This window comes from Uloborus diversus, chromosome 9 (genome assembly GCF_026930045.1).
Source record: "Uloborus diversus isolate 005 chromosome 9, Udiv.v.3.1, whole genome shotgun sequence".
NCBI lineage: Eukaryota > Metazoa > Arthropoda > Arachnida > Araneae > Uloboridae > Uloborus > Uloborus diversus.
Window position 1 is genome coordinate 158,461,900 of NC_072739.1, and position 17,082 is coordinate 158,478,981.

Here is a 17,082-nt window from a genome sequence, read left to right on the forward strand (position 1 = left end):
CCAAATGGGAGTTAAATACGTTTTAAAATACGAGTACATTAAAAAAGGCAAGGAATCATTTATTTTGTTACTTTAATTGAAAATATTCGGTCTGATATGAACGACGAAAATAAAATAGCACAGAATCAAGGTTACGCTTACTAGACTCAAGAGACGGGCTCAAATAGGATTGGAAGTGTGTTGTCCCCCCCCCCCCCAATAGCGCAATATTTTTTACAAAACTAGGGGGCTCTGCTCCCTGCTCGCTGACACTCACCATCCCCTCGAAGATTGCTTCGCAATTTTATTCGGTTTGCAAAGATTTAAATCGTCAATTAAAAAGAAACAGATTAAAAACGCATTATGAGCTCCTTTTTGGAACAAAAAGCACCCCTTCCCCGGGTTTCAAAATAACTTGTACCAACTTGCAGAGCCGTAAGGGCTAAAGGGCTCCTGAGCATTGAAAAACTGCAGTTTTGTACGTTTAAAAAAGTCGTTTCCATATTCGTGGTCTCTAGAAATATATTTTGCTCTTTAGCTCGGGGCTTAAATTGAGTTGTGTCTAAGATTTTCCGTTAAAATCGAAACCCTTAACATTTGCGAATAAGAAAGAAGAACCAAACAAATTTTAAAAGACGTAACTATGGTAACGTCAAATAAAACATCAATAATTTGAATGCAAATGAGTTTTTTCAAACTTGATTAAAACTGCTTCTAACTTTTTTTCTTTGGAGATAAAAGCTAAGTTTTTCGACCATAAGTCGAATTAGATCTGGAGTGAAAAAAGCAGCTCTCTCCAGTGGTGTCAAAAAGAAAACTGTGGGACAATTCCTTCACTTTTTACTGATAGATTTAATGAAGAAAATAGCGCCTAAATTTTAGCTAAGAATAAAAAAAGTTCGAGCTAATAAACGCAAATAACTCCCGCCGTATTTAAGTTAAAGCATTGAAACAAATTGCGTAGAATGCGGAAAATTCTACCCTTTCCTATGACATGTAATATTATTGTGTGCAAGTAAAATTTCACACCTTTAATAGGCAATAATAGGCAATTTACGTGAAATTTAAGCTTTAAAAATTAATTGCAAAATAAAACTAATTCGAATTTTTTTAAAAAAAACAAAACCCCAGGTGCAAATCACCGGAACTTGAAGTAACTTTGTACAAAGTTTCAAGGCTGTAGGTGCTATGGGGTCTTCTGAACGCAGGCCCTTCACATACTTAATTTCAAAATTTTCTTTGACCTTACTTTTTTTTGATATTAAAGAAAAAGAAACACATGATCACCACTTTTGGCGACTGGGAGCTGGGCGGTCATTCCAAGCTCGTCAACTTGCGAGATCGAGATTCTCGCTCACGTGATCGGTTGTGATGTAGAATTGTCGCAAAGTAGTGTTCTAATCTACTTCGAAATTTAGCTTGCGGCTAGGTTCGAGTAGATTATAATACTAGCTTGCGACATTTCTACGTCACAACCGGTCACGTGAGGGAAAATCTCGATCTCGCAAGCTGACGAGCTTGGAATGACCGCCCTGGCTCTTGGGCTGCCATTTTCAATTAAATAGTTGCCAGTTGGTGACTGACGACGATTCTAGAGCTTTGCAGACCGCTAATCTAGAGCTTTATAGATTCCAGCTCCGACTCCTTTACCCCATAATCAAGTCTGACTCTGACTCCGCAGTCATGGTGGATTGTGAACTGGGAGGAAAAATGACGGATTCCGAAACTTGGAATTTAAAGTCTTCGATTCATGACTCCGACACTTTTCTACCAAAATCAGTTCGACTCCGACTCCGCAGCACTTCTCACAAACTCTCACAATTTCACGAACACTCCTCCCTTCCAAGCATTCCATCATTTATGGACGAACCTTCAACAAAACGACGGCAGAAAAAAAAAATTTTTTAAAAAAATTTGAATTTTTGGCATCTTGAACTCAAATTATATTTTTCGCAATCACGAGCGTGTGTGTTTGTGTAGGCGCATGTGTGTGGGTGCGTAAGTGTATGTATGCATGTGTGTGAGTGAGTGTTGTGTACGTGCGTGTGCGTGTTCGTATGTGTGTCTGTGTAGGCGTTCGTGTGTGTGTGTGTAGGCGTTCGTGTGTGTGTGTGTAGGCGTTCGTGTGTGTGTGTGTAGGCGTTCGTGTGTGTGTGTGTGTAGGCGTTCGTGTGTGTGGGACATGGACGCCACCGCCCAGCAAAAGTGGATTTCGGGGGACAGTGCTCAGGACCAGCCCCGCCGCCGCCGGTGGACGGTGGTGCTGCAGGCCTGGTCCAAGCTGAAAAAGGAACCGTAACGTCAAGGACAGTCAAATAAAAGCAATAAGCAATCGTGATTGCTCAAAAATCATAAACTTAATTTCATCATTCCTCGGATTTTTTACAAATGCAAAATATAAATATCTTGGGAAATAAATGCGGTGCCAACTTCTCGGAGTGGCAATGAAGTTATCAGGTTTGCGTCATCTACTCCACAATTACATGCGCTCTTGAAAAGAAAAATTAAAGCTCAGATTATACCTAGATAACAAAGTGCATCACGAATCATATAAATTACAGCTGTCAAAAGAAAAGAGGGAGCAAACATACAATGAGTGAAATGCGCTTCACTGCAATTTCTGAGAAACAAAATATTTGAATAGATTTAACGTGACATGGTCATTACAAGAAACAAAGATTTTTTTTTCTCTTACTTTTCATTTAAATATATGTGAACGAGAAAATACTTGACACCATAGACTGATTTACGGAAGGACATTCGGGGCACGTAGTCAACTTGCGTGGTGGGGAGGGGGAGGCAAAATACAGATGAGTTTTCTTTTTATTATTATTTTTTTCAATTTATTTTCTTTATTAATAATAAAGCTGAAAGTCTCTCCGTCCGGATCTCTGTCTGTAAGGATCTATGTGACGCGCATAGCGCCCAGACAGTGCGGCCCATTTTCATGAAATTTGGCACAAAGTTAGTTTGTAGCATGGGGGTGTGCACCTCAAAGCGATTTTTTCGAAAATTCGAAGTGGTTCTTTTTTTATTCCAATTTTAAGAACAAAAATATCATAAGATGGACGAGTAAATTAAGAAATTATCATAACGTGGAACCGTAACATGGGCACAAGCCAATTGGCGAAATACGAAATTATCATAACGTGGAACAGTAACGTGGGTACAAACCAATTGGCGAGCAATTTCACCACACATTATTTGTAAATATACAGGCGAACCAAAAGACCTTTTAATTTTTCTATTACGGGCAAAGCCGTGAGGGTACCACTAGTCATTTTATAAAACGTTTACCTCAAAAAAACAAAAAAAAAATGACAAACAGTGATTTTTGAAAGAAATAATAAATGTAGCGGAAATGATATTTTGCAATGCTATTGGTGCTTACTTAGTGTATTTTTCCTCGTGCAATTTTCATCGTGCTCAACAACTCTATCAATTAAATTTTATTAATTTTTTCGTAGTTTAGCTAAATTAAATTGAATTTCTAGAGGAAGCACTTCTAAAATAAGGTTTAAGATGTTTACAAGCTGCTGGTGTCTAAAAAATGTGATTTAAATCATGCAGATTAGCTGAAACTTGACGATTCTCGTAGGTCATCAATTAGTTATGTGCCCAAGGCAGGGGTGCCCCGATGGGAGGCCACGGGAGGTAATTGTGACCTAAATTTCCTTATTTAGCTATATTTGCTGGACTATTCGGCAAAATCATCATCATTCGGCAAAATTTCGAGTTCCATTTTGCAAAATTATCATCAGACGGCGAAATTTGGAATTCAATTCGACAAAATTTGAAGTTTCATTCGGTAAAACTATCGTTATTCTGCAAAATGTAGATTTCCATTCGGCAAAGTTTGGAGTTTCATTCGGTAAAAACTATCGTTATTCTGCAAAATGTAGATTTCCATTCGGCAAAACTGCCATCATTCGGCAAAATTTGGAGCTCCATTTGGGAAATTAAGAATTTCTGCCGCATAAAAAATTTAAGTTCACGGCGGCCCAGGACCGGCTCTATGTAGTTTTGACGCCCCAGGCGATATTGACAAGTGCCCCCCCTCTCTTCTATTGAATGATAATAATAGTTATAATATAAAATAATAATATAATATAATAGAAAAGTGCTTAAGATAAAAGTGAGTTTCTAGTTAAATTCCAAACAGGGTTTTGCATATTCAAGCACTGGTACACACTTAAAATTACCCGGGGGCGGCAATTGGTGGTGTCATCCCCCCCCCCCCCCTCCCATTCCCCTACAGACGCAAAAGAAAAAAAAATATGTCATCATGAAAACATGAAATTCATGCTATTCAGAAACAACTACATTTGAACTATAAAATTTTTTCAGTTGACTAATGTACAAAAAACAGATAAAAATGGGAGCCCCGGGGGTATACCCCCCCCCCCCCCCAAAAAAATTCAAATTTGTAATCGTAAAAAATGCATTTTAGCTTCATATTTTTCAAAATCTTGCAATTCAACTTCTCCCTAGACGGGTGAAACCAGGGGCTGTGACCGCCCCCCGTAGTGACGCCACTGTTTGAAGCATTAAGACAGAAAACAGATAAAAATGGGAGCCCCGGGGGTATACCCCCCCCCCCAAAAAAATTCAAATTTGTAATCGTAAAAATGCATTTTAGCTTCATATTTTTCAAAATCTTGCAATTCAACTTCTCCCTAGACGGGTGAAACCAGGGGCTGTGACCGCCCCCCCGTAGTGACGCCACTGTTTGAAGCATTAATGTAGGGCATCTTATGGCACTAACATAGATATTAATACTTTTAATACTTTTAAATCACGCAATTTGTCGCCCCTAAGATTGAATTAAATTTCTAGTTAAATTACGAACAATGTCTTGCATATCCAAGCACTGGTGCACACTCTAAATTTATTTACGTTTGATTCAACATTGAAGCTGTGAATTTTATAGCGCTGAAACAGACATTCATACTTAAAGTAAAAATGCTTCAACTTCGAAATTTTCCGCACCTAAAATCTACCGCCATAGGCGGCCGCCTAGGTCGCCTGCCCCAGGAGTCGGGCCTGCAATGCCCCTGACCCCGAAATTTATTAGTTTCTGCTTGATACAGCAAAAAAATTAAGAGCGTCTAGTGTCAAAACGAATGTTTTACATTCTATAAGCGTTTAACTGAAACAGAGAGTATATGAAATGGCTAGAATGATAGTGCTTGAAAGTAAATCAATTTACCGTTATTTACGTCAAGCATGGATTTGGGTTACGCTCCAGTTACCATTAAGTATATTTAGTCTGTTAAGTGTTATCATTTACGGCAAACATATTCTCAAATATATTGGCCCCTAGAAAAGCACAAATATTGTCCACTATCCTGAACTACTGTCAAAGTAAAACTGAGAGATGTATACATTTAATGTAACTTTAAAACAAGTTACAGGCAATTTTGTTAAAATTTGAATTTGAAGCGTAATAATATCTATGTTTAAATGCAAATTCTTCTCCTGAAATTAAATTTAAGCAGTCTTGGATTTTCTTACCGTGTTTTTATAAAACCTTCAATTACTCGAAACTTTAATTACGAAGACTTGCACTGCCGTTGCCGTGAGCAGGTAAAGAACTGTAACTGCAAAAAATTTTAACTTTTTTTTTGCATTTTTGTCATTTGTAGTACGTTAGCTTTATTGTACAAACTCGCTTATTTCGTTTCCGCTGAAAAAAGGGGCGAAAAAAAGTCCAAAGTTTTTCTCGATTTAAATTTTTAGAAACAAAGTATAATTAATATTAACAAATACTTCAATTTCAAACATTGTTGCAATTGAAAAGTTGCAACAAAATTTGAAATTGAAGTGTGAACGCTAAAATGTTTGTGTTTGCCCAACAAATTAGCGTTTCTTCCCCCCCCCCTCCTCCATAAGTAAAAATAAAAATTGACCATTCTTTTTCCTATATAACAGCATTGTAAAATTATATTTACTTTTCGTTATTAGGTTTGGTGATTAGACAAACCGTAATACTCGTTACACATTTTTTACTCAGGTTCATGGTTCATATGTTATTATTTAGTAATTTGAAAAAAAAAAGTTAATGTTGTTTAAGCAAAGGCAATTAATTGCCAGTTGCATAAAATGATTTCATGAATATGATGAAAGTTAAATTGCTGACAATTAACTTTTGTGCTCTAGCAATTTTTAGTGCAGGCAGTACATTTAAGAGACACTTTCATCCTTTATAAACAAAACGAAAAAGTTCCCATATTTCGCCAAAATAATGAAGAAAATATCATTATCCCATTTAACTTTCCCTTTTAACCATCGTTTTTATTAGTGCCTCCAGCTCACGCAACATAAATTAAGTTGTCAATACGTACGATTCAACTTAAATAAACGATACAACTTTTAACTATTTGGGAGGAAAAATCAAATTTCTCAATTTACAGTAAAATGTGTTTATTTCTTTTCAAAATTTTAATCAAAAAGAAACAAACGCAAATTGAAAATAAAGCTGCAGAAACTAACAAGTTAAAACCCGAAAAAGGTTAAAATCCAACTGGTTTGGAAAAAAAAGAAATTTAAATTCAAAGGTTTAACCTCACCTGAGTTTTCTTTTAAAGGTTGTATTTCTTCATCCGCAGACACCGCATCGGCAGCAGATGCAAGCTCCAATTCGCACACAAACAACAAAAACATAAACCGGCACAACAAACGATGACAGCCTCCGCTTCGATTAGAGCACCACATGTTGCTGCCGGCTGAATTTAAATCCAGTGATTGATTTAACGATATGACTCACTCCGCGGAGCGATGATTCACATCTTAATGGGCACACCTCCGAGAACAAAATCGTAAACACAATTCTAAGTGATGTAATTTTACGTTGTCAGTCACCACAAACACATTTAACCGCCACCAAATTCGACGAGACGTTCCATTTTAGCGGAGTTTCTGGCGTTCCTGTTTCAGTCCCACGTTCTATACAGGGAACGGACGATCTTATTTCAGGGTCAGCGGCTGTTCTCTCCGCTCCGTACGGCCGCTGCTTTGAATTTAACTGCCGGTTGATTTTCTGGGCGACAGGCACTGCTGCAGGGTTGCCGGCAGTGAGTAGAAGCGGTGAAATTCGCAACTCGCAGGGAAAATCGTCGTTTGGCGAGGGAGGTATGACAAAGCGTTCGATGGCTTTTTGGGTCAGTTGATTTTTTTTCTCCTTCTCTTTTTTTCTTTTGTTTCGTATGTGGTCAGTGGAAGAGGGCGCGGCTGCCATAAATCGGTATTTGCAGTGGGGTATGAATATTAATGATAGAACGACAAAGGCGTGGGTGTTTCTTTGTGTTACCGATTCGAAAATATCTTTGTTTTCTATAAGTCTCTACAGTCTTGAGCAAAGAAGAGACCGAGGGGACATGATTCAGTTGTTTAAATTTATAAAAATGGAAGATGTTACGGGGCTGAAGTTTAGCACTGAAAACAGGACAAGGGGTCGTTTTAAGCTATTTAAATCTCAAGCTAACATGGATGTTAGGAAAAATTATTATTATAGCAGGGTAGTGGAACCTTGGAACAGCTTACCGGAAGAGGTGGTAATGAGCAAGGGAGTAGATAGTTTTAAGAGGGCCATTGATCTTCACTGGGGATTGTAAATGGACTAGGACCAGTCTAGCTGGGCCCAGAGCCTGTTGCTGGTCGTCACTTTTGTATTTGTATTTGTATAATATTTTGTGAGATTTTCATTCTAAAACATTAGTAGAAATTATATGTTTCAGACAAGGTTTTCAAACTACAACTCAATTTAAAAATCTTTTAGCTCTTTCAGGCCAGAGTCATATTAATTATGGGCACAGGGTGCACAGGCCCAAGGCACTAAAATTTTGATGACACCAAATCGACAAATTACATTATAGAAGATTGGAGTAGTTTTACTTTGCACTAAAGTATGTTGTGAATAATAAATGTAGGAAAAGTGTCTCTTTAAAACTTTAGTTTTAAGAGAAGGGGGGGTATCAAAAAAGTTTGTGCGCAGTATTTTCGAAAATCATAGTCGAACTCCCCCCCCCCCCCACTCCTCTCCGCAGCGTCTTGGCGCAGGCTACGTCACTGAAATTTTTGAGAGGAGTTTTGGAGGATATTTTCTTCTTCTTCTTTTTTTTGGAGGACTTTCATTCTTGGAGGGTGCTTAAGGGGAGTACGTCGTTGCTTTTGGGGTGCAAGTTTGGGGGTGGACACCCTTGACGCGTCAAACATCTCGTCAGTCAAAGCACGTTAACCCTTTCAGACGTTGCGTCCAGTATACCGGACATGCACTTTAAACAGCTGCTAATCATTCATTAATTGAATAAATTTCTCGATTTTTTCGTAGTTAACTCTTTACAGTCTGCTTATTATTATCTGTGCAAGAATTTTTCATTTTGGGATTGACAAAATATAGAAACAGGGATTGGGAGAGAATGGGACTGGCTCATTTTCCCAACCACGGATTCTCATCACAAAAGTGAGGGGGGGGGGTTTCTTATTTTTTTAAAAAAAATAATCTTTTATTAATCATTTCAAATGCTTATATTATGTTTTATTATTGTTTAAAGAATATTTTACAATGAAGTTTGTTTGATGTTTCATCGTTTTTTTTATCTGAAATATGTATTTCAATAATATTTGTCCGGATTATTGGACGTGTCATAATTTTTTTTTAATTTTTCACCAATAAACTTGAAGTTTTGTCTATAAGATGCTCTTTCCCATAGTACACTGTCTACCAAATAAAAACATTTTTGGTTAAATATTTCAAATTCCGTCTGAAAAGGTTAAGTCTTTGGCCTCCCACGTCTTGAAGTACCTTCTGTCATAGTGGTCAAAGCACCAAATTATGGACGATGATTCCTGTGGATCGTCTACCACCGTCTTTCCGTTCTATCACAGTAGGTCAAACAACGTTAGCCCCACATCTCAATGTTCACATTATAGAAGAAGACAAAGAAGTAGTTCACAAAGAAGTGGAGGTGTTGAACTCCCATGTAAATCAAGTCACTTGTCGTTAAAGCAAAAGTGAGCAAGTTTCCACAGCAACTTTCGTAGACGAACTACAGTCAATCAGAATTTCCATTTCACCGCTGAAAGAAACTTCTGAGTAGTGATGTTCCAGATATCCGTATCCGTATCCGTTACTTTTTTGACGGATCTTAAACGGATCTTTTCTATTCTAAAAATTCTTAAATACTTGAATAAAAGACTTAAATTCCTTTTAAATTAGATTTTATTCCCTTTTTAAATTATAAGGTATCATTTCAGACGCCAACCTCCCTCTGAGACATGTTTTTTTTGTTATTGTTTTTTTTTTGAATTTTTAGTTTAATATTAGTTTTTGATATTGATTTGGGTATTCTGTTATTCTTCATCTCGGTTTTTCTCGGCATCCTTCAAAAAAAAAAAAAACGTGAGACAACATTCTCTATTTACTGTTTTTAAAGGTGTCCCCGGCTCTGTTATTCCGTCGGTCGGAGTAATGTGGGTGGAATGGGTCAGCGCTGCATTTATGCTGAAATAAAATGCGAAAAATTATGTCTAACCTATCCAGTAGCAGCTTTACACTCTTGTATCATGTATCCTACATCTACCGAGCAAGCTAGAAATATTTTTTCACATTCTGTTTAAGCATTAATGCAGCGCTGACCCGTTCCTTCCAACTCTCCCGCAATTTTAACGGAAATCTCTTTAAAGAGTAAATCATAGTCTCTATTATATTTTTGGGGTAAATGACATTTTTTGAAGAAAGAGTGTTACTATTATGACGGGAATACCTTCCGTAATAAATTTTAAACTTGGATAGTTGAATTGGGCAAAAAGAATTTTGAGATCCATATACGTATCCTTATCCGCAGATCTTGACACCAATGATCTGAATCCATATCCGTATCCGCGGATCCACTTTTTCAAACGATCCGGCACATCACTACTACTGAGACGGCACCGATTGTTTTCGGGTAATGTTATCGGATTTCAACGGTTTCCATCAGTATCCTGTGAAAAACAAGTATGTCTGCAAAGCGTTTTCTGGATCACCACCAGTTGCAGAAACGCAAACATCTCCCTTTTATGAGAAATATTTTCAGCTATCATTATAGATTTATACCCAGCTTTTTTATTAGATGTTTCACCTTCTGACAGAAATTAGACACACTTGCTGTACATTATTTTCCACTGCCTTCATGATCCTCTCTCTCTCTCTCTTTTTTTTTTTTTTTTTTGAGCAATCACGATTGCTTATTGCTTTCATTTGACCGCTTTTGGCGTGCTATCATTTTATTTTCCCACCAGCACGCTCCGCACTATCACCGTCGTCCGGCCCCTCACGATGCTGCTCTTATAGCGAAAGCCGTCTCCAGGTTGAATCCATGTCCTACACACACGCGCATACATACACAACTACACGCACACGCGCATACATACACAACTACACGCACACGCGCATACATACACAACTACACGCACACGCGCATACATACACAACTGCACGCACACGCGCATACATACACACATACACCTACACACACATACACACATACAAACATATACAGACACCTACACATACACACACACAAAAACATACACACAACTACCCACACATTCATTCCTGCACACAGACACAAACACATATGCCTACCCACACATACACATACCCCTACACACAAACACACATACCCCCCACACACAAACACACACGCCTACACACACACACTCATGATTGCGAAAAACATAATTTGAATTCGAGATGTCAAAATTCAAATTAATTTTAGTCATTTTGTTTTTTACTTATTTATGTTTATTTTTATTATTTTTTTAATACTAATGTTGTGAACCAGTTATGTAACTAAACAATTACAACAGTAAATCTATTTCGCAATTTTTATTTTCCATAATAGGTTCAAATCAAAGATAGTTCAAGTTAAAGACTGGTAAGATTTAATAATTTTTCAAAACGATTCAAAAACTTAAATAAAAAAAACATTAAATCTAGTTTTAGACATATACTAACTTTTGGTTGAACACCGATGATATTCTGAAACAATCAGTTTATTTCCAGAGCTGCTAATATTTAAAAATCCTCTCAATAGTTTTTGAAGTTTTAAAACTTTTACAGTGGTGAAAGTTCAATTTCAGGTGTAAAATAGGAGATGAAAATGAATTCAAATAGAGTTCTCGTTGTAAATTAACCAGCATTTGGCGACGAGTGGGCGATATTTCGCCAAAACGGACATTTAAAATGTAGTGTAGCTAATATTGGAGCTTTCTGCCAACTATCTCTGTAAAACTGTCTTTCTTACATTCGTCCGATACAAACTAGGAAGTGAAGAGCAGGGGTGTGGAGCAGGAGAAAAAATCGGAAAGTCGGTGGGCCCGACTCCGGTTATTTTAGAACCCTCAATTCGGACTCCGACACCTTCACTTCCAAAACAGTCCGACTCCGACTACTACTCCACAAGCACCGACAGAGTGTCTTTGGACGATTCATTGCAGAAAACAATATCCGGTCTAATGGATATCACGATCACTAATTAAGAAATTTTTTTAAGCAGAGTCATTTTTCAGTATCATTCATAGATTAAAAAAAATTTTTTTTTTCTTTTTTTGACTCAATTATGAAAATCAACATTGCGAGCAACACACTGACATTAGAATGACATCAAAATAAAATACATCAATGCGATGTTTTAACAAAAACATCAATAATTCGAAAACGTCGAAATCGATATCGCACTATAAATATACATACAGAGAACTGTCGAAACATTCATAAATAAAGTTGTAAATTTACGAAGTATAACTCTTACACAAGTACATGAGTACACATTTTTTTTTTTTTTTTTTTTTTTTTTTTTTTTGAAGCATCACGAATTGCTTGTTATCCTCCTCACTTGAACAAAGTTGATGTTGCTCTGATTTTTCAGATTGCCATGATGAAAGTTGCTTTTAATATTTATTTAGAGAACGAAATTTTCGTCGTCATAGTTACAAATCGTCTGCGGTTCGATTTCATTTATAATTTTTTTTCAGGGCTTAACTCAAACAGACTAAACAATAACAAGAAGTTCCGTCTAGAACTAGACGAGCCTACTTTCCCGTATACCCATACTACTTTCTAGTACCTGATCAATATTCTCAAAAATAGCTAAAATCGCAAATTTTTTCAAACATTTTTTTAAATATTTTAAGCTGATTTCTAGGAATAAAATATTCCTTACTTTTCTTCAAAAAAAAAAACGAACAAATAAAATAGCAGCACCTTTTAAACAAAGCAGCTAATACACTTCTTTCCATTAAAAAAATTTTTTAACAGCTTTCAAAACGAAAAAATAATAATAATAAGTTCATTAAAATAAATACATCATAAAAAAAATCGTTTCTTTTTCCCCTGTTGCCAAAAATAATTTTTTAAACGAATTAATGCACTTACCAAAATAAAAAAAACAATAAAATGTCAACTTAAAGAAATAATTTTCATTGTCAAAAAAAAATCGTCTGCGCATATTTTTCGAGTTTATTCACCGAAAACTAAATACCTAAATTAAAACTTTAGCGTGAAAATAAAAACAAATCATATCAACAATAATTATTTCACAGTTAAAACCATAGCAGCGGAGCCGGAGTCGGAGTTAATCTCATTTTGGGATAAAAGAGTCGAATATCCAAGAATCGGAGTCAGTCATTTGTCCTCCGTGTATAAATGTTTGCCAAAGCTACGAAGTCAGAGTCGAAGTCGGGGAGTCGGAGTCCGATTAATTGTCGAGAACAGGAGTCAGAGTCGGTGTCAGGTGCCCCTAAATTCTCGGAGTCGGAGTCGGGAGTAGGTCGTCAAGAGCTATTTCCAACAAAGTTTGTTTGAAGTAAATCCGCCTTTAAGTTCGGAATCTATATTGACTTTCAGTTTCCCCTTAGGCGCTAATGTTAAGAGATTTGAACTGTTCAAATTTGAACGAAAACTTGTTCAAATCAAAAAGATATTTTCGATACATGTTTTTTATCAAAAGTTTTTCCCTACAAAGTTTGTTTGAAGCCACTTCGCTTCTAAGTTCAAGATTTATTTTTGATTTGAATTTCCCCGTAGGCGCTAATGTTAAGTTTTTTTGAACTGTTCAAAATTGAACGAAAAATTGTTCAAATCAAAAAATGAATTATGGGAATGAGATGTCCTCGCCGAGATCTTTCTAACAAAAATAAAATTGTTCAAATCGGACTATTCATTCAAAAGTTATTAGGGGGGGGGGACAGACAGACCGACCGACAGACAGACCGACAGACAGACAGACCAACAAACAGACAGACAGACCGACAGACATTTTTTCCCATCTCAATACCCTACTTTCCAATTTTTAATTTTTCAATATTTATCTAACTATTTTATTTATTTTTGACTTTTTTTTGTTTTTCGGGATATTTTTAAGATGTATTAAGCCTTCTTTCATGCTTTTTTCTTCTTTCTCTGATTTTTACTGGGAAAGTAGGCTAAAAAGGGGGGGGGGGGATTTTAGTGTATTATTGTGTAAAATTACGTATTTTCAGAAAAACAAGCTATATACAGATGAACTCAAATAGCAAAATTTTATCTAAATACAAAATTTCCAGATTGCTAATTCCTATCACCTAATATTGATAACGTTATACGCTGTAAATAATCTATATGATGAGTGTACTGGAGGATATCAACCATAAAATCTTTGTCTTTATTACCGCATCTTAATCACCGTTCCTTTTTTAGCCTACTTTCCCAGTAAAAGTCAGAAAAAGAAGAAAAAAGCATGAAAGAAGGCTTAATGTATCTTAAAAATATCTCGAAAAACACAAAAGTCAAAAATAAATAAAATAATTAAATAAATATCGAAAAATTAAAAATTAGAAAGTAGGGTATTGAGATGGGAAAAAATGTCTGTCTGTCGGTCCGTCTGTCGGTCTGTCTGTCGGTCTGTCTGTCCCCCCCTAATAACTTTTGAATGAATAGTCCGATTCGAACAAACTTTTTTTTGTTCGAAAGATCTCGGCGAGGACACCTCATTCCCGTATTTCACTTTTTGATTTGAACTATTTTTTGTTCAACTTTGAACAGTTCAAAAAAAACTTAACATTAGCGCCCACGGGCAATTTTCTAGTGTATGTAATAGTTGCAAATGAACAAATTCACCGGGAGGATCCAACTGCAAACAAAAAGTGTACATTTGGGTTTGAAGTTACAAAAAAACTCATGTTCAATGCAAGATGATGCAACTTTGTACAAGAGAAAAATCAATACAAATTTGTTTTGATATTTCAGAACACTAAACAACTCTTATTTCGAAAAAAAAAATGCCGCAAGAAAAAGAAACTGACCCTTTTAATTGAAAAGTTTGAACGTCTTCCACACAGCTCTCGAATAAAATGATTTACGCAGTCATCTGTAATGGTATTTTTGCTGGAAGCGAGCATAAAGTTGATATATGTTATGCCCTTTCTCCAGGACGGGAAACTAAACAAAATAAATTCTCGATTTCAGTTCCCATTTCGCCATTATCCACCTGCTTTTCCATAAATCGTTTTCACTCTATTTCAGGATCAAGGGCGTACAATAGTAAGTGAAGGAAAGTTACTTTTACTTTCGATCGAATTTGTAACGTTTTTGCTATTTATTTATATATATATATATATATTGTTATTGTTATTATTATTATTATTATTATTTGAGCAATCACGATTGCTTATTGCTTTCATTTGACTGTTTTTGGCGTCCTATCATTTCATTTTCCCGCCAGCATCCTCCGCACCATCACCGTCGACCGGCTCCTCACGATGCTGCTCCTATAGTGAAAGCCGTCTCCAGGTTGCATCCATGTCCTACACGCACGCGCATACACACACAAAGATACATATATACACCTACACACACAAAGATATACATATATACACCTACACACACAAAGATACATATATACACCTACACACACAAAGATATACATATATACACCTACACACACACAAACACATATACACACACACATATACCTACACGTATACATACACGCACCTACACACACACAGATATACATATATACACCTACACACACAAACACATACACACACATATACATACACTTACACACATACACAAACACACACACATCTACACACTCACATACACACAACTACATACACACGCACGCCTGCACACACACACACAAAGACACACGCCTACGTACACACACACTCGTGATTGCGAAAAACATAATTTGAATTCAAAATGACAAAATTCAATTTTTTTTTAATTAAACCCTTTATGAACAGTGGAACATATAGAGTAAATGACTAGTAACAGGAATGGTTAAGGGGATTTTTTTTTTTTTTTTTTTTTTTTTTTTTGAGCAATCACGATTGCTTATTGTTTTTATTTGGCTGTCCTTGATGTCCGATTCCTTTTTCAGAATGAACCAGCAGCCTCTGCAGCACCGCCGTCCACCGGCCCATGCAGAAGCTGTTCCTCTGGTCCTGAGCCTCCACTAGCAGCGCTGTCCACCGCAATCCCCTCCTCCAGGGCGGTGCCGTCCATGTCCTACACACACACTCCTCTCACACACAAACTTACATACACGCGTCTACACACATGCACACACGTAACCACCCAGAAGGAGGGGAAGGCTTGGGAGAATAGGAGTCGTTTCTAGAAACAACAGCCCCCGATGAGTAATAAGGTCCTGTCGCTACTGTTTGACCGCGGATTGTATGTAATTTGGCAATCTGCCAAGTAAAGATTATTCCATCTGAATGAATCTAGCAGGGGAGAAGGGAAACTAACGATTGGAATTTACTGCACGCGTTTTATAATGTCACTAGTGCCTTATTCATTTATTGCTTTCTCTAAAATAAAATAAGGGAAAACAAAAATAGTTACCACGGAAACAAAAAGAAAAGAAAATATTTTCATTTCGTTCAGGAACGTAAAAGCAAAATGGTAAGCTCAAAACTTTGTTGTGAATGAATAAATCAATTAATTTTTGCCGTGAGAATATAGATCGAATATACTTTAGATTAAAAAAATGTTGCTGAAAGCAAAGTTGCATTTTTACAAAACTAAGGCTAAATAATAGATTGGCAAAAGTGCACATATAAACCAAACCAATTAACATCCCTATAAACTAATGGATACGTCCATTTCCGCCTATAAACCGGATACCTTTCCATCTAATCGATGGTCAGACAGTATTTGTGATTGCGAAAAACATAATTTGAAACCAAAAAGTCAAAATTCAAGTTATATATACTTTTTTAAATTTGTGTTGTTGGTCAACTGTGAGCTAAGCTCCTAAGCACTGTGGTTCATGAAAAGATAATTATTTCCACTTTTAAGGAATGAAATGAAATTACGGAAAAAACTTCAAAACAAGGAAGCAAATAGTTAATTAATAATGTGACAGATGAGACTTTTACAATCATATGAGCATAAACATCATTCTGAACATAAACACAGATTACGAAATGTTTCATCTCTCAAAAGAGACTAACTTTATTCCTTCTCTTAATATGTTTTTTCCCCAACTTAACCCCTTCAGACCTGGTGTCCGGTATACCGGACATACACTTTAAACAGCTGCTAATCATTTAATAATTGATTAAATTACTTGATTTTTTTTTGTAGTTGACTCTTTACATTCTGCTTACTATAATCTGTGAAATATTTTTTCGTTTTGGGATTGACAACACTGACATATAAGGATTGAGAGATAGAAAGTGGCTCATTTTTCCAAACATGAATTTTCATCTGAAAAGCGATGATTTTTCCTGAGTTTTTTAAAAATATATAATTTTTAATTAATCATTTCAAACGCTTATATTATGCTTTATTATTGTCTAAACAACATTTTATAATGAAGTTTGTCTCATATTTTATCTTTTTTTATATGAAATATTAATTTCAAAAATATAAGTCCGGAATATTGGACGTGCCATATCTCTTTTAATTTTTCTCCTACAAACTTGAAATTTTGTCTATAAGATACCCTTTACCATAGTATACTGTGTACCAAATATAAACATTTTTTGTCAAGTATTTCATAATTCCGACTGAAGGGGTTAAAACGTATACGTAAATGCAAGAGAGTCGTTAAAAGTTTGTAAGAA

General features: G+C 36.1%; 1 protein-coding gene across 1 annotated transcript in view; it reads right to left on the reverse strand.

The window, feature by feature from the left end:
- Positions 1–6,810, reverse strand: part of LOC129229783 (uncharacterized) — a 308,830-nt gene extending 302,020 nt beyond the window's left edge. Inside the window, exon 1 of the mRNA XM_054864158.1 lies at positions 6,549–6,810. Within this exon, the coding sequence (XP_054720133.1) occupies positions 6,549–6,693 (145 nt within the window). The 5' untranslated portion in view covers positions 6,694–6,810. The remainder of the gene's footprint in view (positions 1–6,548) is intronic.
- Positions 6,811–17,082: the final 10,272 nt, after the last annotated feature.